Below are 24,096 nucleotides of genomic sequence, written 5' to 3' on the forward strand. Positions count from 1 at the left end.
ACTTGTTTTTTCTTTTTTATTGTCATGTGAAATAATATTGAGAATCATTCCCCATATAATATGGTCATGCAAGCTGATAATTTACCAGCCAGACATAGCATGCTATGACATCCATGGTATGAGAAAGGTAAAAAATATCATATAGCATGGGTAGGCTTCTCACGGAATATATATATATACTAGTAATTGGTATGTGATAAAAAGTTACACTTTAAGACATAATATTATATGAAACTACGTCAGTGTAACACACACATAGCTTAACACGAATGTGGTTAACAGATTTTTCAGGTCCGGAATTTGTCCTTAAAATATATATGTCAGTTAAGTACTTTCATCGCAAAATTATTGGGATGCAGAAATCTTTTCGTTATGTACAAATTTGGCTTTGCACCTGTATTAAAAACAAAGAATGTATAATGTACTGCAAAAAAAAATCAAAATTTCCACTTTTATCAATTTCGCTATGTGCATACTACACCTTTTTTCTGCAGAAATTTTCTAGTCTTTGCTTATAATGGCTGACAGCAGAAATAATAATACTAAAAGTTTATAGTACTGAGGCCCTTATCCTGACTAGAAAGTTGGCTCTACGCATTTTAACAATTTAATATTACCCCAACAGACCCAAGAAGATTCCACAAAACTATCATCTCCCTGGGAAGCATTTGGTGCAAGTTACCATTTGACAGGTGCTCTAACACTGGCATGGTGACAAGATCTCTCCTTGACTCAACTCCAACACCAATATACTGACAAGACCTTGCACTGCCTTTAGCCAGATACTGAGATACCAATTCTCACCTCTGGGTGAAGTCAGGAAAATTATATCGTCCGTGCCACCAACTCTAACCATGTATCCACCAAATTAGGTCAGACATGTCTTTTGTCTGAAACCATATTATTCAAGTACACAAAGATTTTTAGCAATTGTGGAAGATAAGAACAAAATCACCCCCCCCCCCCCCCCCCCACACACACACAAGTGTTTGACCTAATTTTGCGAATACGCAGTTAGAGTCGGACACCGCCAATATGTGTGTAATATGTTTTCCCCAAAGGACACAATGTTTGGGCCAGACTAGGATTTGACAGTTGTGAGTCCAGCAGCCTAACCAGTAAACTATGGTATCGTCACCAAAAACAGCTTCCACATAATATATTTATATACCCCTTCTAAGAAAGATCTTCATCGTCCATATTGTACTAAAAAAGTAGCGCACACATTTTTCATCCAATAATCACAGACTCGCTTTCCCTTAGCTTCCAGTACTGAGACACTTTAGACTCCCTGCCGAGCTGTTCTGTTGCCAACAGCGGTCACATGACTTCAGCCGATGACAGTAGAGACTGAAGTGCTCGTGCGTAGGCTGCGGAAGAAACAACAGGGGGGAGGGAGAGGGGTGTGTGTGGTGGTTATAGGCAGAGTATCAGAACACGGATAGCTGAAACAATAAGATAAGATACATCTTTATTGTCCAGATCCTGGCACATTGGTTTGGTGTTCCACCACGTGTACACACACACACACACACACACACACACACACACACAAAAAAAACACACACACACACACGCACACACACAAGTAGGCTTACAATCACATGTATAATATAAATGAGCAGCAATATAAACAATAATAATCGTAAGCTAGATACACACTCAATGTTAATGTTATTTTGATGCATGCTCTAAGGTCGTAAGTATACTTATTATTTAAGATGGAAGCATTTTGATAGATAATGGTAAAAATGACCTTCTGTATCTTTCTTTGTTACAGATCAGGAGCCAAGGTCTTTTACTTCTGACTGATGTTTTTGAGGGAATTAGGGATGAGGGAACTAGGGATGTTTGTTGTCTAAAAATAGCCATCTGGTTAAAGCTGAGAGCCTCGTAATCAACACTAGAGTGACAGCTGACCAGTATATATCAGGGGTGCCAAATGATTTTTGGAAAAAAACATGAAAATGAGTGGAGCATCACATCTCACCTAAACCGAACCTTGTAAAGCTTATAAATGAGCAAACAAAAACATTTTTCTCTTACCTTTCCCCTTTCCTTTGCAATTCCAACGGATGAAAAAAAACGGACATTTGACTTCCCTGATATATACTATTTGTCCCAAAAGCATTCCCTTCTGGCCCAGTGACAATTAAGAATACAGCGGAGTCCACTTAAACGTAAACAGAACACAGTTTGTCCGGAATGAAGTGTTGTTAAGATATATCAAGAAGGGTCTTTTTCTGGCTACGCTGACTTCCTAAATATGTACAACTGGGCCTCAACTAAAGCAATGGAATATAAGACCTTGGCAACTGATACAATTCCTTAACCCTATCTGTACCCCCTGGGGGTCATTTTGTAACCCCGGGGTTGTATTTTTCACATTTTAGAATACTTCTAGTGCGAAGATCTCTTTGAAACTTTCAGTATTTCTCAAAAAATCATTTTGACAGACTGCTATAGAAAGAGTACGGATCGGATTAACGAGTAAATTTCCTCTTTAGAAAATGGTGGCACAGAGTTCCCCACCTCGTATGGATACGACAGTAAAACACGACGTACGGACTTCCTAACCTTGTTTGGATACGACAGTAAAACACGACGTACGGATAGAGTTAATTCAGTTTATTTATGATTCAAACCTCATTATACCACAACCTCCACCCTATCATTATACAACCAGCCCAGCTTACTGCCAGATTTTGCTTTGCGTCACCATCAGGAAACTGGCCTCCAGAGGCAGGCCCTACATACTATAAAAAGGAATGAAATAAAAAGAAAGACATACTTGTGGCATCCTCCAACCATCCACACTATCTCTAAAGTCTACACATTGTAATAATAATAATACACTTCAAAAACAGCAATAAATTTTCTACATATACTGAAATACAAATTGTTTCTCGTCTAATGAAAAAAACCCATTTTTTTAAGCTCACAAACATTCTCACCTCTATGGTTTCTGTAAAAGAAGCAGTTGTTGGCGCATGTCTCTGGGTTTGTATCCCACACAGAGTCTCCGCACGCACACAAGGCAGGGAGCTGCATGCCACGACGGCTCACCTTCTCAATCAGGCTGTGCCTCAGAGCCCCCAGGTACCTGAAAAACCATCGCAACATAGAGGTAATACCTGAGCGCTCATACTCATATGATCTTATGCAGTTGCGAGCGCCGTAAAACCTTACTAAAACTTTAAAAATACCTGAAACATCATCACAAAGACCGATGTAGTACCTGAAACATCATTACATGGCCCAGGTAATAATACCTGAAACATCATCACAAGACACAGGTAATACCTGAAACACCATCATATGACCTATGTAGTACCTGAAACATCATTACATGACCCAGGTAATGCTTGATGAAACACCATCTCAAGATCCAGGTAATACCTGAAACATCACAAGAAACAGGTAATACTTGAAACATCATCTCAAGACCCAGGTAGTACCTGAAACATCATCATATGACCCATGTAGTACCTGAAACATCATCTCAAGACCCAGGTAATACCTGAAACATCACAAGAAACAGGTAATACTTGAAACATCATTTCAAGACCCAGGTAGTACCTGAAACATCATCATATGACCCATGTAGTACCTGAAACATCATCTCAAGACCCAGGTAATACCTGAAACATCACAAGGCACAGGTAATACCTGAAACACTATCACTTGTTGACCTACTTAATACCTGAAACATTATCACAAGACCCATTAATACCCGAAACATCACATGACCCAGGTAATACCTGAAACATCATCACAAGACCCAGGTAATACCTGAACATCACCACAAGGCACAGGTAATACCTGATACATCCTCATAACACCTTGAAGCATCATTCAAGGAAACACGTAGAAATAACTGCACACATTTCACAGAAAGGAAGACGAATTTCATGCTGTGCAGCCTACCGGTATGTGTGTCCTGTCATGGTTGGGCTTATTATGTTGTTCCATACAGGTGTGTGCAATATAATGATTAGCCTTATTACAGTCCAGTCCATCTATAACAGCCTCTGTTATTACAGGAACTTGTGAACAGTGATAAATCAAATCCCCATTTTTTTTCTCTATACTATAAGTATAAGTGTAAGTAATATGAACCCGATTATAACAGGGTTCAATTTGCGCAGACTCTGGTATAACAGTGATCTTGCAGTGCATGAACATGTTTTCGACCCGTTAATTTTAATAAGATTTGTCTCAACCAAGACATTTCGCCTGTATGTATGTATGATCGCTTGCCTAAACACAAACTTTCAAACACATAGGCGTACCCCCCCCCCTCCGCACCAAACAGTGTTGGGGTCACTGATCGATTCAGTCCCAGTGTCAGCAAAACAGCCAACTGGAAAAGGATCTGCGGTAATGTAATAATATATATATATATAGCCTACATTGTAGTAAGCTGAAGATGCAATGGTACTGATAATTTCCCTTGAGAATGGTTATAACTATAACTAACAGGACTCGTTTAAGTATAATAACAGGGAAAAACTGCCAGTCCTGTCTGTCCTATCCGAGTTTGACTGTATGTTATGTGCACCACTGGTGTGTACGATGTAATGATTAGCCTTGTTATGTTGTGCCAGATGACTGGTGTGTGCGATATAATCTAGCATCTGCGTTTGTCGCGGCCGCGATTTTTGCATTTTTCCAACAAAAAACCACGGCCGGGAAGAAAAAATAATTTTAAAATAACAACAACAAAAACTGGGAATAATATTTGTGGAAAAAAAAAGAAACCCAACCTCTTTACTTTCAGACAGAAAGTTTATTTTCACTTCCGCTTCACTTCGTCTCTTTCTCACTTGTTAACACCACGTTGACTTGTAATTTTCATGTGAAGAACAATAGTAGACTACATTACATACTATTTATATATTCTGTTTCTCTTTCATGTTTCCCTATTTGTTATGTTTTATTTTGTTGGTGTGCCTTTATTTGATAATTTTTGAGGTTGTTTATTTGCTGTTCTAATTTTGATTTCATTCTGTTGTGAAACCTTTATTTTTCACGTTTCTACACTCTGTGTGTGGGTGGTTGGCGAGTGCTCTGGTGTGGTTTGCTTCTTCTTTCCTATGAAACATCTATCATCCTTATCTCCCGTTCTTCTTTTTTGTTTGTTACTCTCTTGTAATACCTCTAATCTTCTGGCGCTCATATGACCTTCTAGTTGCGAGCGCCGTAAAACATCTAGGCTACTAAAACTAAACACTCTGTGTGGCTGCAAATGATTCTGGGTGCTTAAAACAGAGCACAAGAAATTCTTGTGTTTTAGATGAAGTTATCTCTATCGACATATTGCTATGTCTATTATTATTCACGTACGTTGTGAGAGTTGAAAGCATGAAACTTAATGGCAATTTTTTGGGCAACTTTTGGACAAAAAATGGCAACAAACACAGATGCTAGTATAATGATTAAACGTGTCTATCACAAACAAAGCACTTGTACCACCACACACACACAAACAAATGTGCTCATACCACTAACCTTTCCATCTCTCATGTCCCACATACAAACAAACCAACAAATGCCGTCAGACCACCACCCTTTCTATCTCTCGTGTCCCACATACAAACAAACAAACCAACAAATGCTCTCAAACTCAAACCACCAACCTTTCCATCTCTCACATACAAACAAACAAACAAACAAACAAACAAGCAAACAAGAGTCCTCAAACCGCCAACCTTTCCATCTCTTGTGTCCCACATACAAACAAACAAACAAACCAACAAACCAACAAATGCCCCCCACAAACCACCAACCTTTCCATCTCTATTGTCCCTCATACAAATATGATACAAACAAACAAATCAACAAATGCTCTCAAAAACCACCAACCTTTCCATCTCTTGTGTCCCACAAACAAACAAACCAACAAACAAGTGCCCCCAACAAACCACCAACCTTTCCATCTCTTGTGTGATACAAACAAACAAATCAACAAATGCTCTCAAAAACCACCAACCTTTCCATCTCTTGTGCCCCACAAACAAACAAACCAACAAACAAGTGCCCCCAATGAACTACCAACCTTTCCATCTCTTGTGCCCCACAAACAAACCACCAAACAAATGCCCCCAACGAACCACCAACCTTTCCATCTCTTGTGCCCCACAAACAAACCAACAAATGCCCTCAGACCACCAACCTTTCCATCTCTCGCGTCCGCTGGATCTGATCCTTTCTCTGGTCCACCATGGCCTTGACCTCAAGAGCCTCCAGCTTTTCCCTCAGTCTCCTCTCCTCGGCAGTCTCCCCCGTGTCAGGGTCGGTGGGTTCGAGCTCCCGCTGGGCCATCTCTTCTAGCTCTTGTCTGTATTCTTCTTTTTCTTTCTTCAGACTGGGGGAAACAAACACACAAACAGACGTACAGATGAGCCATCGTTTCTAGTCTGTGGCAGTATTTTCCTTTTTCTGACTTCAGACAGCGACAGAGAAATAAACACTATATATATAGACAATGACAATAGCACAGAGATATAGATAGATAGATAAACAGATGAACCGTTGCATCTAGTCCTTGTCGGTATTTTTCCTTCTTTTTCTTCAGACTGATAGAGACATAAACAGACAATGTCACTGATATACACATGAACCACTAGACCATACACCCAAATGAAACACCTCGTGCAGAACGATGGTAATACTTTCTCACCTAATAGTGACATTTCCTCACCTACACCACACACGCAGTGAAACATTTCACACGGAATGATGGTCATATTTCTTCAACTGATGGTGACATTTTGTCAGCTAGACCACACATTCAATAAAACATCTCATGTGAAATGAAAAAGATGTTTCCTCACATATTATAACATAAATCCCAGTGAAACATCTTGCCTGGAAGGAATGATGATGACATATTTCTTCACCTGATGGTGACATTTCTTCACCTAGACATTACTCCAATGATAAAATCTCACGTGAAGTGAAAGTGACATTTCCCTACCTAGACCACACAGTCAACGAAACATTTCCTGTGAAGTGAAAGTGACATTTCCCCACCTAAACCACACAGTCAACAAAACATTTCCTGTGAAGTGAAAGTGACATTTCCCCACCTAAACCACACAGTCAACAAAACATTTCCTGTAAAGTGAAAGTGACATTTCCCCACCTAGACCACACACCCAATGAAACAGCTCACACAGAACGATGGCGACATTTCCTCACCTGACAATTTTCTTCCTATGTTGCTGTCTGCGTATGTTCTCCCTCACAGCCTCTCTCTCCCGGTCCATGAACACCCGCCGAGACACCGCCGCCTGCTGCCGTCTCTGACGCGCCAGGATGTCACTCTCTGATTCCTGAGACAACAGCGCCTGCATACGAGCTGAAGTCTGCCGTCTGGACGAATCTGGGGACAAGGTGAAAAAACTGAGACACTGAAAGAAATTTGACATACACGGGCCCAGAGGGAAAACTGACATACGGAGAAACGGAGAGAAAACTGAGACACTGAGAGAAAACTGACACACAGAGACACGAAGAGAAAACTGACATACAGAGACAAAGAGAGACAACTGACATACAAAGACACAAGGAAAAAAAGAGACACAAAGCGAAAACGGAGGTACAAAGACAAGGAGAGGAAACTATACAGAGAAAACTGACATACAGAGACAAAGAGAGAAAACTGACATACAGAGACAAAGAGAGAAAACTGACATACAGAGACAAAATTGACCTACAGAGGCAAAACTGACATACAGAGACAAAGAGAGAAAATTGACAGAGACAAAACTGACATACAGAGACAAAGAGAGAAAATTGGCATACAGAGACACAGAGAGAAAACTGACATACAGAGACACAGAGAGACAACTGACATACAGAGACACAGAGAGAAAACTGACATACAGAGACACAGAGAGACAACTGACATACAGAGACACAGAGAAAAAACTGATATACTGGCACATAGAGAGAAAACTGACATACAGAGACATGGAGAGACTATAATATTTCACAGTCACTTTATCTATTTCTTTTTTTATACATGCAATAAATTTCCATGTTTGGAGTCGACTGTATAATTCTACTTCCTTTTTGGACATTCCTAAGAATCGAAAAGCTAAATCAGTGGTTTTCAAAGTGGGCACTACCCAGTGGCGAGAGTTTGGGGGGGGGGGCTGTGGCGAAATTGGGCGATTGGGGGGGGCGTTAGCGGGTGTTAAGGGGGCGGTGTGAAATTTTCACGAAACGCAACATAAAAAATGGTGAAGGGAAAAAAGCCACATAAAAAACAAAAACAAAAACAAAAATTAAAGATAGCTTAGGCATAGTTTACAATACTACTTATAACTAAGAAATTTTTTCCCAGCACACAAATCCCATATAAAGAAGATTCATCAAGACAAATCTGACAAAAGATCTGGCATACTTCAAAACTCTAAAGATCAATTTTCAGAAATGAAAATCAGTTAAACCGATGTTAGCAGCCAATGTCGATCAAGCTGATGTGGGCTTATGAGCAACATACAATTTATCTCAGCTAATTACAAAGGCAGGCAAACCCCATGCTATCGGTGAGGATCTCATATTACCTGCGATAAGAGAGGTGGTCAGCACAGTCCTGCACCGTGCCCCGGAGCCTGTGTTGAAAGTTCTCCCACTAAGTGACAATACCATTCAAAGACGTATTGATGAGATGTCAGCAAATGTTGAGGAACCATTGTGCAAAATGCTGAAAGGACGTGAGCTCAGCCTTGAACTGGATATCGGTTCATAGAGGGTGAGGAAATAATGCAAGAATAGTTATTTACGAAAATGTTGGAAACAGATGCCAAAGGCAAGTCCATTTTCAAAGCGGTCCAAGAATTTTTCGAGGAGAAACAGATCCCTCTGACCAATATAGTTGCCTGTGCAACAGATGGTCACCGTCGATGGCAGGTCGGAAAAGTGGATTTATGAACTTCATGAAGAAATCAGTCCTTGGAGTACTTACTGTTTACTGTCTCATTCACAGACAGAATTTGGTGGCAAATAAACCTAAATGAAAGTCTGCATGACACACTGGCCATTGTCATCAAGTGTGTGAACAAGATCAAAGTCCACGCTTTCAACTCGAGATTATTCCAACAGCTGTGCACTGAAAATGACGAGGACTTTAAATGCTTACTTTAGATCTCTGAAGTCCGGCGGCTCTCAAAAGGAAACTGTTTAACATGATTATTGTTCTGCCTGTTTGAGAACGAGGAAGAAGTTCTGCCTGTTTGACTCTGTGCTGGAGTTGGGTTTTTTTTCAAGAAACAGACAGTGATCTCTGCAATAAACTGAAAGAACACAAGAACAACATTGCGTTCCTTACAAATCTTTTCACAAAGTTCAACCAGTTAAACTTTCAGTTGCAGGAAGATGGCACCAACCGGATCAAGGCTTTCGTCATTCTTGTCAAAATTGGAAATGATCTGCCGAAACATTGGCAGAAGAAAACTTGCTCAGTTTCCTAGCTTGACGAAGACATTGAAAGAAGGGCGCGTTTCTGACGAGGAACTACAAATATATATATATAGCAACCACCTCAGAGATTTGCATGCTGATATGAAGACTAGGTTTAGTCTACTGATATTTTTTAACAGGAAATTCCAAGCTGGGTACTGGACCCATTCAACACTGAAACAGATGGTAACTGTTGTGCAAGACAAACATATCCCTCCAAGTGAGAAAAGATCAAGTTGTTGTTCATCTCTTTTCCCACCTCCTATCTAGTACAAAGGGAATTCAGTGCAGTGACAAGGTTGCTGACGAAGGGTAGCGATTTGCGTCTGCTACTGACCAATCTGAAACCTGATGTTGATAAGTTGGTTTCGTCTTATCAGGTCCATCCTTCCCATTAGGGTAGTGTCAATAATTCATTTGCGCATGCTTACTCCGTAGTCTACCCTTACTTGATATCTCAATGTACCTTTTCTTTTTCTTTTTTTTTCCTTCCTTCTTTTTTTTTTTCTTTTCTTCCTTCTTTTTTTTTAAAAAGCAAAACATTCACTTGTTTAATAGAGTTTGTCATAAGTGCACATGCTGCCACTGCTGATGATGATGACGATGATGGTGATAATTATAGACTAAGATCCATGCTTACTTTTTCTCTCGTGTGGTATCTCACATTTGAACAACTTAATAATATTTTTATTTTCTACAATGGAGATAAATCTATTTGATACAAATCTCAGGCCACTATATTGCAGCACAGTGATGGGAGAAAACATTTCATAAAGATAATTTCAATCTGTTTTCAAACCAATGATCACGGGCGTTTTTATTCATTTATTTATTTTTTTGGCGTTTTGCTTCTGTAAATGTGATAACACATGTTTTATATTTATTGATGTTAATAACACTGGTCGTTTAATACCGATGACAACTATAGGCATAAAATGACAGTATTTTGTTCTCAATGCCCTTGCATAAGATTGAAAAAAAAATGTGTTTTATTATCTCTCGTCCACGCTTAACTTAAGACTGTAAAGATAGTGATTTGGGACCCAATAACTAATATTCAGAACCTAATCATTAGAATTTAGGAACATTATTTTCTACCCTGCTGTTTGAGCTCTCTCTTTATTTGTGATTGTTATTATATTATGCATGTTGTTATGTCAGATTGATGGTTGGGGTGGAGTAGGGGGCGCTGGGACTCGGCTGGGTAAAAAAGGGGAGGGTGGGCGAAAAAAGTTGGAAAAACACTGAGCTAAATGGATAATAGTAAAATACTAACTACCTACAAAATGAAAAAGATGTTTCCTCACATATAGGCTACCATAAATCCCAGTGAAACATCCTGCATGGAAGGAATGATGACATATTTCCTTTTTCTGTCTTCAGATTGTTTGTTTGTTTTTGTAAAGTGTTTTACAGCGCTCGCAACTAACTGCATAAGGTCATATGAGCGCGCAGGACACACCTAATATTTTCAGTTGGTAGGAAATTTTGAATTTTGCCCTGGTGGCGGCTGAAGGCTACTCTTATCGATTTTAGACCACCAAGGGATCTTTAACGTGTGCAACTTGAACACGGGTCTTCCGAGATTTTTCGCCCTTGTCCGAGAAGGCTAGGTGTAGATCTTTCCTACCAGAAGATCAGGGGTGTGGCAGAAAGACAGCAGTAAGAAGAAGCCAAGGAGTAGCAGTAGAAAGGCTGCAGAAAGAGTCAGGAGCCCAGAGGAGGGGGCAAAGGAGGTGAGGGGGTGGGGGCAGAAAGTGGAAATGAAAGCAGACAACAGAACATTGCTAGAGAGCAGGAAAGGAGGTGAAAGGAGACAATTCTAGACAAGAAAATTTTTCAGTCGCTACCCGGATTCGAACCCGGGACCTTTGAATGAGAGGCCAACACCTATGTTTATAAAGGAAAAGTAAAAACAAAAAAAAAGAACACGGGGAAGACTATTGATGGACAATCCTTTACCTGGTCGCTTCTTCCTTCTGTGTCTGCCAGAATGTTCTTCAACGTCAAACTGCACAGACATCTGTGTTCTTTTGCTGTCTTCCGAAAAATCCTTCTGTCTATCCTTGGCTTTGTCTTCCCTGTCATATTCTTCTTCTGAGAAACATCCTAGGATCAGGAAAAAAAAACCTATCTTTGTAAGCCAAAAATCATTTTGTAGTTGAAAGTCACAGGTGACTGACTTGATTTGGCTCAAAAACTCGGAAACCAAACGTAAAAATCAGTTCAATCATCAATTCAGTAATACAGTGCAAATAGTTTATGAAAGGGAGAAAACTAGACAAAAAGAAAGACAAGGCTAAACAGTTAAGACAGACATAAAAAACAGAGACACAAACACAACACAAGTGTTTAGACAGACATTCCACACACAACCTGTTGAGATAGACATTATAAACATAGACAAAAATACAACACAAATGTTTAGACGGACATTCTACACGGAGACACAATCATGACGTAATAACCTGACCCCTTGAGCGGTCACCATCGCTGAACCCATAAGCTCTACACAAACTGATTTCCTCTAGCTCAACACATACTTGTGAAATACCATGTCATACGTTAACAACGAACAAGACCAGGCAAGACAAAAAAAAATTTTAACACAGTGATCAGAGAATCGGAGAGCACAAATGACATTGTGCATCACCTCCAACACCAAACACGCAAATGGTTCAGGCGTGTCACACGACTACCAACATTCCACCCAGCATAACATGCCAGCACTACAAAATTCAATGGCAATAATAATAATAATAATAATAAATAGCATTTGTTTAGCGCATATACCCACTCGACAGCAAGCTCTATGCGCTTTACACAATATTATTACACCAGCAAACCATAGAACACTCAGAAACATTCTCAGCTTCCCGGGAAGCATACAGTGCAAGCAGCTGAATAAATGCTCAAACACTAACAAACTGACAAGATCTTGCACTGTCTATAGCAGGGTAACCATTGCCACGCGGGTGAAGTGAGGAAAATTTGAGTAAAGTGCCTTTCCCAAGGACACAACGTCTAGCCCCTGATGGGATTCAAACCCACAACCTTATGGTTGCGAATCTGAAAGCCTAACCACTAGGCCACCAATGCAACAAAGCTAGAAGGTGACATTGAAAGACTTGGCAGCAGAACAACATATCCTCATCTCGCAACACTACACAAGTCAAAAAAGGTATTATCATCATCATCAAGTGCCAGATCAGCAACAGACATCAGCGATCATGGTTTGCCATTCATTCCTTTGCTTAGATGCTCTCAAAAGAAGATATATTATCCTGATCTTTCCCTGTCACCCACCCGTTGCGGCTCTCCAAGCAAGTTATTCTGGGTCTACCCCTGCCTCATTTACCTTTAATATGTGGTGAATTAAAGCAAAGTAAAAGTGCATGTAAGTAACATACACAAGAAGCACCGGTGTGCGTGGTATAATGGTAAGGCTCTTCACTGTTGCAGAAGACATGAGTTCAATTCCCAAATGGGGAGGCTATTGAATTGTATCAGTTACCACTGTCTGGTTGCTGGGATACTGTAAACAAGAAGCCAAGGAATGTGAACTCAGTTTGGTCACCCACATGCCTCCCCTCCCCATCTACTCACAATCCTCCTCTCCCCTCCCACTCCAATTCCTCCTCTCCCCCTCTGTCCTCCCACTTCCGTTCCTCCCCCACCACCCTCTCCCCCCATCCTCCCACTCACAATGCTCCTCTTCCCCCTCCGTCTTCCTCCTCCCATTCTTCCTCTCCTAATTCTGTCCTCTCACTCACATTTCTCCTCCTCCCCCCTCCGTCCTCTCACTCACATTTCTCCTCTCCCCCTTCCGTCCTCCTCCTACCATTCCTCCTCTCCAAATTCTGTCCTCCCACTCACAAGCATGCCTTCTCACCTCTGTCTTCCCATTCACGTTCTTCCTCTCCCTCCTCAGCACCGTGGATTTTGTTTATCTGTCTGCCAGCTGACGTTTGCAACTCTTCTACCGACACCATATTCCTAACTGTGGGGGTCTGTAGATGAAAAGACAGCAGTTGTTAGTATTCAGAAACCCATAGGCCTAACAAGTTAGTGCATGTCAATTATTAGAGTGTACTGTGTAGAGTGTCAAGTAAGAGTCATCAGTGCACTATAAGATATGTCAATCATGATTCATTAATGCACACTGTAGACATGTCAATCATGAGTCATTAGTGTACACTGTAGACATATAATGTCAATCATGAGTCATTAGTGTACACTGTAGATATATAATGTCAATCATGAGTCATAAGTGTACACTGTAGATATAAAATAATGTCAATCATGAGTCATTAATGCACACTGTAGATATGTCAATCATGAGTCATTAGTGTTGTATGTGGACACGACAATCGTGGGACAATAACAAAAAACTATTTTGAGTAATTCTACAAACCAAAAGGTGAATCATGTGACATAGAATATACCAGAAAATAGGAACAAGCTCTAAAAATCATACAATTATAAGCAGACAATGTTCTAAACATATTATAATTTACACTATGTGACAATGAGCTGTGAGATCAAACAAAATCAGTTGTAGTCATTTTCAAACGTTCTACAATCACAACCTGTCGGTCTCTTTGTCTGTTCGACCACTCACTGCCAGTCTGTCACACATACTGGCTAGACTACTACCTGAATGTCTCTGGTCACTCTGCCCCATGAGCTGGCGGGCGTGGGGTCAACTCTCTGTGGCTGTGTGGAGAGTTTCTTGGACATCAATTGTTGACGAGCTTTGTCCATCACCTCATGACTCTAAAGACAGGAGAGTGGAGATCTATAAATATAGCTTTGTCCTTCACGTCATGACTACCAAAACAGAAAAGTGAATTATATCTATTAATAGCTTTGCCTACTACCTCATAACTCTAGAAACAAAATGGTGGAGGCTACTTAAAGTATGCCTGTCACCTCATGATTCTGACAGACACAAACAGAAACAGAAGGGTGGTGATGATCTATTTAAAGCATCTCGCTCCTTTTTTATTCTTCTTCCTCTTTCGCCTTGTTTGTTTGAATAAAGAGAAGTACATCCACACAATGATGGCCATTTAATCCTGGGAAAAAAACTACAGATACAGACAGGAATAAAGAGGAAAAGAAAAAAAATTAGGACCTACCACTGGTGCCTTCCAACCATTCTCACTATTTTCATGTCCTCTAGGTGTCCACATAACGGTATCTTTTAAGAAATTTTCACATCATTTTTGAATGTCCAGAATTTGAAAATGAAAGACAAAAATACTTAACCCCTTCACTGCCGGCTATGAGCTACATAGCTGTGCCGGGTAAAATTGTTCCAATTACTACTAGCGTCACATAGAGCCCGTAACTCACAACCTCCATATCAGATATTTAAGATACACAGATACTTACCACATCTGAATGAGATATGAATGCCGGCACCGAGTCCTTTTCCCAAGTTGACATATCCTCTGAAAGAGCCAAGAAATGTGAAAAAATCTTCACACTCACATATCACACACACAAAAATGTACTGGCAATTTCACAGCACAAAGCAAAAAACAGTCTTCAAACTAACTCACAAATTAAGAGACAAACTTAATTACAGGGTAATAAAACAAACAAAGAAATCTAGTCACAGCGACAACAAAAAATGACTGACAACTAAATGAGCAGAAGTAATATAAGTGTACATCAATACAATGCCTACTGGTACATCAATAAAAGTCAACCGATACATCGATACATTTAGCAATACATCAACATGATATCGCTAATATTTGGAGCAAAAAAGCACCACACAAAATCTTGTAAGCGTGACATAAAAATCCCAATGACCTTACACTGACCTCCATATTTCTGAAATAATCGATTTCTGATGGCCAAATCCAAGTCCTGACGATGCAGACAGGTATCTTTTCTAGAATTCTCAGCAGTGAGACATGACTGTTGCACGACCCTTCGCTCTTGTTCAAACTGTAAAGAGATCATCAAAACAGAAAGTAGCAGCATACATTTAGTTCTCTCGTTTACTTCAGTTTTACTCGGTTGTTCTTCATATACTTGATTACTGGATCCTGGGAACAACATCATAGCACTCCGGGCATTGCCATACGTGCTCCGCTCCCCGCTCCAATATCCACCTCAGAGTCCATCTGCTGATCATTCTTCATATAACTTTGACTGTGCTTGTCCCAAAGAAGTGTCTTGATTTTTTTAAAGAGACATTGGACTTATAATTACCAGACCTTACTTTATCCAATACAAAATAGCATTTTTTCTACCTCATACAGCTTCTACCCTTGATCCTCACCATATTCTGACACTCAAATTCATGAACTCACCCCCACAGATACACAAACACAGGCCCATGAAAACTAGATAACTTACAGCTTGCTCCGCCTCTTGAATTTGCTGCTGTCTCTTTAGCCTGGATGCCTGGCTGACACGCTGCTTCACTCGTTGCTGAAAACTTTTCAATCTGTTTTCCTTTTCTTCTTGCATGCGTCGGATTTTCTCTTCCTCTTCTTTTGCTGCCATCTGCAATTAAACCCCAAAAAGTTTTGTCAGTGCAAAAAAAAAAAACTTGAAAAAGTTGTCAAATCAACCAAGGAACAGAAGAAAGCATGAGCACGTGTGTGTGTGTGTGTGTGTGTGAGAGAGAGAGCTAGAGTGTATGTGTCTGGGCACACACATATATCTATACCTTTTACCATACTGACACACAATTACAACATGACAGCATATCTAAATTCAAGATTTTTAGCATACTTATTCTTCGTCTTTCACATTTTCCAAAAGCAATATATACAAAAAAAGATCTACTGCCATGGTAAAAATTCTTTGTAAAATATAACTGACAATCAGAGTAAGAACAAGAAAGGAAAATTATCTATAAACCCATCCCATCCTCTAAAAAGAAATGTTAACTTACTTGAGACTGGGGTATTTTAAAAAACACAAGCGCTGGAGTCTGGGCGCTTTTTTTTTTTAGGTTTAAAAAAACTCACCCCCTCACACCACATACACTAAATTTACACCACAGAATCATCAGACATTTCACAACAATATGCAAAATAAATGACAAAAGAAATATTTTATAAGCTTCTGTATTATGATCTTTATAAACTGGACACAATTTGACCATGCCGGAAATTTTTTTTAGAGGTACTTGTCCAAACTGAGGAGGAGAACATTTACAGAAAAAGGGCTTGATTTATGTGGAATTGAAAACAAAATCAAGCAACTTAGCAATGCCAATCGGGCTTTCCCGCGAGGCAAAAATTTGGTCCCCGTTTACGAGCGATTTTGCGGACCCGGCCGAAGCGTAGGTGACTAACTTTGTCAACCTCGGTCTGCTCTATTTCCGAACCAATCCGAATGAAACTCGGCAACCAATCAGAAAATAGGGCAAACTAATGATATGTGGACGTTGAAGTTCGTACACATAAATTAACCTATACTTTTGGTGTCGGGAACACTTTCGTATCGTGTACACCGAAAACTATAAGGAGTTTGAATTTCAACGCCCAGATGGTAATAGATCTATCTATCCTCTATAGTGTGCTCAAATTTGAGAGTTCTGTGTCAAGTAGTTGTTTAGACCCGATCGTAAATCTACGACTACCCCCCTATCCAAAGCGGCTTCGCACGGAGATCGGCCATTTTCCCCTCACTCTCGTGGCAAATGTATGTGACCTACAAATCCCTGCATGACTATTCCGGGCCCGTTCATTGGTCACTTGAAATAGGGCAATGGCGGGCGCGCACATCCGGTTGTTTTTCTCTCTATTCCCCTGTAACATCGCAATGGGGGTATTCTGAGGCGAGGTTATCTCATCTCGGGGTGTTCGCGTCTCAACGGGGGAAAAGAATTTTTAATTGTACGGCATGCTAGATTGAATTAACTTATCTTTTACGGTTGGCATGGTCTAAAGTCATCATAAAAAGCTTTGCAATTATTTAGTCACCCTGCCGACATATATTCTTAAAGATCCCATGTTGTGATACGATGCTATAAATAAAATGGACTCATCCCGACACCCCTTTTTCGCAAAATCGTAATATGTACACCACAATTTTAATTATAACAAAATAACTACGAAATTGGTAGTAAATCTGACTGCAGAAATGATTTCTACACTCAAAAACACATCGGGTAGCCAAGTTTCTCTCGAACACTCGGATTAGTTACCGAGATATCGTCGATTTTCTTACAGAATCTGCTACTGCGTGGTCCACTTTTTAGGAGTATTTTCCTATATGCGGGTCATCCATATTTTGCCGACCTTTACAACCCCATAACTTTTTTATTTATGAACCGATTCTCAAAATTCAAGAAGCATAATTATTAGAATTGAAAATTCTTTCTTAGGTACCAAAAAAAGGGGGGCAAAAGTGAAAATTTAAATTGTCATTGGCATTGCTAAGCAACTACATATTCTTTAAGTAGTTTTCTTTTATATTAAGCAGTAAAGTTGTTTATTTATTCTGAGTGGAAATTTTTTTTAAAGCAGGGTTCAATGCAAAGGAATGCCGCAAAATACACAGCTTTCATTGATGTCTCCCTTCCCTTTGCAGGTCTTATCTTACCAGGCTGACTTGCACGACATCTAATGCCTTGAAATTGAGTTACAAATTGCGACCAAAATCTACTCATAGTTCCTGCTCTTGTATTACAGGATCAGGATCTAAAGGCATCTTTCTTTTTTCTGTTTAAGTCACAGGTCTAACTCTGACTCTACTAGATCTAGATTTAACACAACCCGTTGGTTCCCCTAGGCGATTGCCGGTACTCATGCTTGGTCCCATGTTTCCCATTCTAAATGCTTATTCTCAGCTAATTCACAACTAAGTAAAAACTCTGAAAATACACCAAAGTTGCAGCTTTCGACCTCGCTAAAATCATCACTATTATTGTTAGAAAGTCTCAAAATAGAGCGTGTTCGCCTCAACATCAAAGTGAATGCCAACTTCTTGACCGCAGTGACAGAAGGAAAACATTGCTGATCAGTTGATCTGAGCTTCCAAATCACCTGCTACACTGAAACTACTTCTCGTAAACAAGATCCGAAATGAAACTTTGATCAGCAGAAAGTAAATGATACTTGCAGTGCCGTTTTCTCCAACTTCCACAGTGAACTAGAAGCGCTTTTATGTTTAAAAATTGATCTCGCAAGGGGTGTAGGATTGGACAAAGATGTCAGGAGGGAAGCAACAGGTGCCGGAGAAGATTCAAAAGTAAAATGTAAGTAAGTAGGCTATTCAAGACTACACAGACTAGACTCTAGACTCTAGAGACTAGAGAAGGAAACGCCTTTGCAAAGCTGTCACATTTCTAGGACTGAAAAGTAATATATTTGTACCAATAATTTTCAGAAAAACCTTATGCTCAGAGAATGATAAAGTACATTTCTTTTTAATGTTTTGTTTCAACAACGGACCATAAGAAAAAAGAAAAACGTGTTTGAGCTTGCTCGATCGTACTTTTTGTGTGTACAATAATTTCAATAATGCAGTGAGAAAGAAAAGTCTGAATGATCCTTACAACAGCATCAGGCTGAACATCGTCATCTGCTGGCTCTACCCATGCACCTACTGGGACCACTTCAACATTTCTGTTGCCCATTATGTCTGTACTGACAACGGGCCGCATAACTTCTCGTCCGTGAAACTTCCCAGACGAGGAGACAGGTCTTCGTTGCCTTGCTGCCATTTTGATGCGATCAAAAAATTTACTATTCTTCTAGCTAGAAGAGCGGAGCTAAGGGACTTTACTACTTTTGTTATTAAAGAGCTCCTTGGTCGCGGTGTACACACAAGCTACTTTCGAAATTAGGCATAACCTTAGAGGTGGTTCTATTTCTATTTTTACATCTTTGGGCCTAACTCATCTGTTGAGACAATCTATAAAACGACCAAGTTTCTCTTTGGGAGGACTTCCTTTTCTTTTTTAGTAAAGAGAAGCAGAGCGACAAGTCTGGGATGCCTTTGCCGTTAATTATAGAGTTCAGGTATGGATACATTATGATGAGAATGGTCTCCTAGAAATCTAGAATCTAGATCTAGATCTAGATCTAGATCTAGTAACTAGATTCTAGTATTAGACTTAGATTCTAGATATAAATCTAGATCTAATCTAGATTCTAGATCTAGTTGTACAATAGTCGAATCTGCGGCGATCTTATACTTTAGCCTTAGCAGTGATCTTATACTTTAGCACGTTAAATTCTTCAATTGATTTTATTTTATTCCCTTTTCCGTAACGAGCGACCACTTTAAAACATGATCTATCTAATCAAGATTATACTCACTGGCTTCCAAAATCACAATGAGTGACAATGGAAGACCGAAAACCACTGTTATACCATCTGTTCATGACAAAATTACGGTAGTTTGCGCATTTTTAGGCCCAGTTCAAAGTTTTGAAGGTCTGAGTCGGGGATTAGTAGACTTTGGGAATTTAACCTGCTAATTAAAGTATAACGAAGTCTAGCCGTACTTAGATCTAGGTTTGGCCCTATCGACTCAAGCCTGTTAAGTACACAGTAGGGCTGGATTCTGCTCGGTTAATCGAAGGCTTGCAAATCAGCGGACGTCTTGCGCTAGAGGCTTGCGAGCAGGCTTGTGGTTTGATTTGCCTCCCGCTTGCTACCAGAGGGAACTTCCGGTGAGTTGTGACTCGTGGACAGTCCTACTGTACTGTGTCGTGACGTCGCGAACTCTCGTGGCAGTGGGCTCAGTACATATTACAGAAGATTTTCTGGTTATTTGCGTTGAGAGGCTTACACCAAAAGGGCAAGATCGGTTGGGGTTTTTTTCATAGTTCGGTTGCAAAAAAAAAAAGCTCTATTCAATGCACTTAAAAATTAATATTGGATCGGCTATTCTTATGATGTTAAGGCCTGTTTATTTTTAATGTGCACGAGCCAAGCGCTTCATCGTCGCACGCAAAAGACTTCAGTTCGATTCCCGTATGGGGAGAAATTTTTACTGAGAACCTCCGTCTTTCTGCTGGGGCGTTGTTCCCTCTCAGCCCAGGTTGGCCCTGACATTGGGTTGAAGTAGGCCTAGCCCGTCTCCTAAATGTTCTGTATTATGTCACTGTGAGTGTAACACATCTACAAAATAGGTTACATACATACGATACAAAAGCCAATCACAACGACCCCTGGAGTTTTCCATTTTAGGGTAATCTAAGTCAACTTATTCTTATTACCAGAAACCTAGGTCTCTGTTACTGCAATACCACGCTCCCTCTCACTTATCCATTCGCTTAGCTGATCAACGGCGGGAAGTTAAAAATAACTTCAGCTCTCTACGCCTTGCACCAAAACAAGCCCAGCCTCTCCCTTCCTCCACGGTTCAAAGTTCACACAACGAACAGTACTGTCTTGCTGTTTGAACACATCGGACTGTCTTGTCGCCATCAAGACGGTCCTACCACATCGAGCCCGTGCCGCTCGCTCGGTGTATCGAGACAGTACAAGTCAGCAGGTCAGGTTTGGAGCGTGTCCTGGGGCAAATCTCTAGGCCTAGCGCAAATCAGTACTGTGTGAATTGTGGGACCTGTGGCTGCGGACGGGACTTGAGGCTTACGCAGGCCTTCGAAATCGAGTAAACTACAGCGCCACTCTGTGGGCGAGATCTCTCACTTTCCCCCTCTCTCTTTTTCTGACGTAAGTGGCTTCGCGGATCGCAAGCAGGGTGGAGATGATGAGGGGGCCTGACACGAGTGGCTTCGCGGATTGCTGGTTACTGTGGACTTGAAGTTTAGACTAGACCAAGGAGGTTACAGTTTGCGCTAGACTCAACTTATCATGCTGGTGATTTGATTTGATGATTTGACCTAGTGATTTTAGGCTTGTGACTTGAACTAGGGGCTTGTGAGCATGAGTGGGTTTGCTACCGGGGTACAGCCCTAGTACACAGGTCTCATTAGATCTAGATCTAGTAATTATTCAGGTTCAAATACATGCAAGTCAGTAAGGCACCTTTTGGTTTTGTCTGAAATACAAATACTTTAGGCATTGCAAACTAAAAATTTCATTTACAATTCAGCCATCAATATTAAGTATGGCTAGACTGCCAGTCTAGCCGTACTTTAAATCTTAGGCCCTATTAACATTAGAAAACAGGAGGTTTAAAATACATGCACTGTCATTAAGGCACCTGGTTTCGTCTCAAATACAAATACTTTAGGTACTGCACACTAAAAATGTATATTTACAATTCAGTAGGCCTATTTTTTGTAAATGGTGAGTCTAGCCATCATATTAAGAATAAGTACGGCTAGACTGCGAGTCTAGCCGTACTTAAGTATGGCTAGACTGCCAGTCTAGCCGTCATTAAGTACGGCTAGCCTCTTCCAAAGTATAAGATCACCGAACCTGCCTTAACGGAAACCTGTCTTAACAGAATCTCCCCGCTCCCCCCTATATTCCTCTTTGTAGTAAAGATCTACCTGCATAAAACAGAAACCTTTCCAAAGCGGAAACGGAAAGAAAAATCGGGAGGACTTCCGTAACGAGCGACCACTATGAGACAGAGCAGAATTGAGGGCTTGGGGTAGGGGTAAGGGCAGGGTTAGGGTTAGGTCTAGGCCTCTTCTTTATTGTGTTTGATAGGGTGGTCGCTCGTTACGGAAGTCCTCCCGAAAAATCTGCTCCCTTACGAGGGTTTCACCTGTCTCTAAGACAGAAAATGCTTTTCCCGCTCAGCCCTGATTTGAAACAAAACTCGCAAGTTTGGTTCTGCCGACTCTAAACTTAACACTATGGCCATGCCGCTGGGCGAGGAAGGGGAGTAGGGGTGCAATTTTGGGGTAGATGTTACGGTTACCCCATCATGTGAGCCCTGAGCGATACAGATGGTCAGTGTTGTGTGGGTGTGAAATCTCACGACTTCACGTGAGAGTGCTCGAGTAGTAGCGAGCCACTATGGAAACTTTCCTGGGTCCAGAAGCCAGAGGTGTGAAATTAGATTGACCAATGCCTGCCGCCCTGATCGTACGGCCAGCCGAGAAAAGAGTTCCTCAAATCGTTGTTTACAATTATGGCAGTGAAGGGTGGCATTGGTGGGTGGGGCTAAGGGTAGAAGCAAAGGAGATTTTCAAACGTTTCTGTTTTTAATAGGTCAAACAGTGGTCCTATGAAAGGCAAGCACTGGTGGTAATTGGATTAAAGTAAGACTGACGCATGATGTCATTATCAGACAGGATAGCGATTGAGAGGTGTGAAGTTTTGACCACTGCTTGCGATCGGACAAGCCATCCTTGATCCAACCGGCTGGGCCTTTGACCCCCACCCTCCGTCTCCCCCTTAATTCCGGAAAAGATGGAAAATGTCTAAGACTGAATTTTTTTTGGGCTCCCTTGCAATTCCATCTAATACAGGTTGGACTGTATTTTTGACTTACAGTAGTACGGATCTAGATCTTTTACCTGTCTCCGGATGGCAGATCATGCGAATTACGTCGAAATACAGATATTCATTTCACCAGAGACTATACTATAGACTAGATTTCTAGGCAGAATTTACTGTATTACTAATAACACAACTAAATCTATACTTGTCGACTCCAAGTCAGTGCAGCTTGTTCCTTTCGACATTCGTATATGTCCATCTGTCCATGGTATGCGGACAAATTATATTGCTTAGGTTTTTACTTGTGGGTCTAAAAGTATGAAAAAAGTTGAATGACCAACAGAATTTAAAATCCCATTTCTGAAGGCTTCTGACCTGAAAAATAAAGTTCCGACATGTTTTCTTTGATATTATAAGCCTAAAAAGTGGGGGGGGGTATAATATTGTATGTTGTTTAAAGGCGATTTATAGCGTAGGGTGTACCTTTTAAATGTTAAAAAGATGCTATAAAAATATAATCAACACCACACTTTAACACAGGCCCATGAAACATAGTCCAACAGATGGGCGAGTACTTCTCAAGACACATGTGTGGCATGTTGCTGAGCTGATGTGGTGACGCCTAGATTGTCTTTTGGGTGTTGTCTCAAAATTATCAAAATAAACAGTATGTGGAGTAGGTTAGGCTACTTCACTGTAAATCATTTTAAAATGTAGTGATCCTGTGTGTATGAACCCAAAGGACATTTATTACTGTGGAATCGTGTTATAATGAGAGGGAGGGGACTGGTGCGAAATACTCGTTATAGTAGGATTCACATTATAAGGGATCCAGGGGAAATAATAAAGTAGGCCTAATCTTTGAGTTTGGTGTTCTGTTTATTTCTTTATCTCACCTGACCTCTCCGTCCCCTGCATCGGAGAAGTGAGAGTGAAAGGTAGGGTAGGCCTGGGTAATCTAGACTAGGCTGGCGTATCACGCGATGCGTTCTGCTTGTCTGCACATGCTGCTCCCTCCTCACTCATTCGCCCCGGCCTTCATTGTTGGCACATGTGGGTTCTCCCATTCTTTGTTTCCCTAGATCACCAAGTCTCTCTACTGGCGAGGTTTTACATACATTGGCCTGCGCTGTGCACGGCAGCAGCAACAGTATTCCGCTATAACCGGCTCGCGTGTTTGATTGCGCATAGCAGTATTTTATTTACAAAGATAAAGAAAGAAAAAAAGTTTTAGTTTTAGAATAGTGTCTTTACAACAGACTTTTCGTAATTTCAG

At 40.6% G+C, this 24,096-nt stretch overlaps 2 protein-coding genes across 2 annotated transcripts in view; one reads left to right on the plus strand and one right to left on the minus strand.

The window, feature by feature from the left end:
* On the minus strand, positions 1 to 19,183 carry LOC101850212 (coiled-coil domain-containing protein 15). Its single transcript, XM_005088787.3, has 11 exons — positions 19,004 to 19,183; positions 15,847 to 15,996; positions 15,306 to 15,432; positions 14,869 to 14,927; positions 14,128 to 14,247; positions 13,364 to 13,481; positions 11,434 to 11,580; positions 7,204 to 7,387; positions 6,176 to 6,367; positions 2,955 to 3,103; positions 1 to 1,370 (listed from the first exon to the last, which is right to left on the minus strand). Exons 1-11 carry the CDS (start codon positions 19,169 to 19,171, stop codon positions 1,321 to 1,323), a joined length of 1,464 nt encoding a protein of 487 aa, XP_005088844.2. The 5' UTR covers positions 19,172 to 19,183; the 3' UTR covers positions 1 to 1,320.
* Positions 19,160 to 24,096, plus strand: part of LOC101850446 (ubiquitin-related modifier 1) — a 10,485-nt gene continuing 5,548 nt past the window's right edge. Inside the window, exon 1 of the mRNA XM_005088788.3 lies at positions 19,160 to 19,469. Coding sequence (XP_005088845.1) covers positions 19,441 to 19,469 — 29 coding nt within the window. The 5' untranslated portion in view covers positions 19,160 to 19,440. The remainder of the gene's footprint in view (positions 19,470 to 24,096) is intronic.

This window comes from Aplysia californica, unplaced genomic scaffold, assembly GCF_000002075.1.
Source record: "Aplysia californica isolate F4 #8 unplaced genomic scaffold, AplCal3.0 scaffold00001, whole genome shotgun sequence".
NCBI classification, from domain to species: domain Eukaryota; kingdom Metazoa; phylum Mollusca; class Gastropoda; order Aplysiida; family Aplysiidae; genus Aplysia; species Aplysia californica.

Excerpts from the sequence above, each read along its gene's own strand:
- LOC101850212 (XM_005088787.3), bottom strand. The coding sequence starts at position 19,171 with ATGGCAGCAAGGCAACGAAGACCTGTCTCCTCGTCTGGGAAGTTTCAC. Across the intron at positions 14,248-14,868 it reads TCATATCTCATTCAGATGTG|AGTCATGAGGTGATGGACAA; the intron begins GTAAGTATCTGT and ends TCCTGTCTTTAG. Across the intron at positions 3,104-6,175 it reads CGGACGCGAGAGATGGAAAG|GTACCTGGGGGCTCTGAGGC; the intron begins GTTGGTGGTCTG and ends ATGGTTTTTCAG.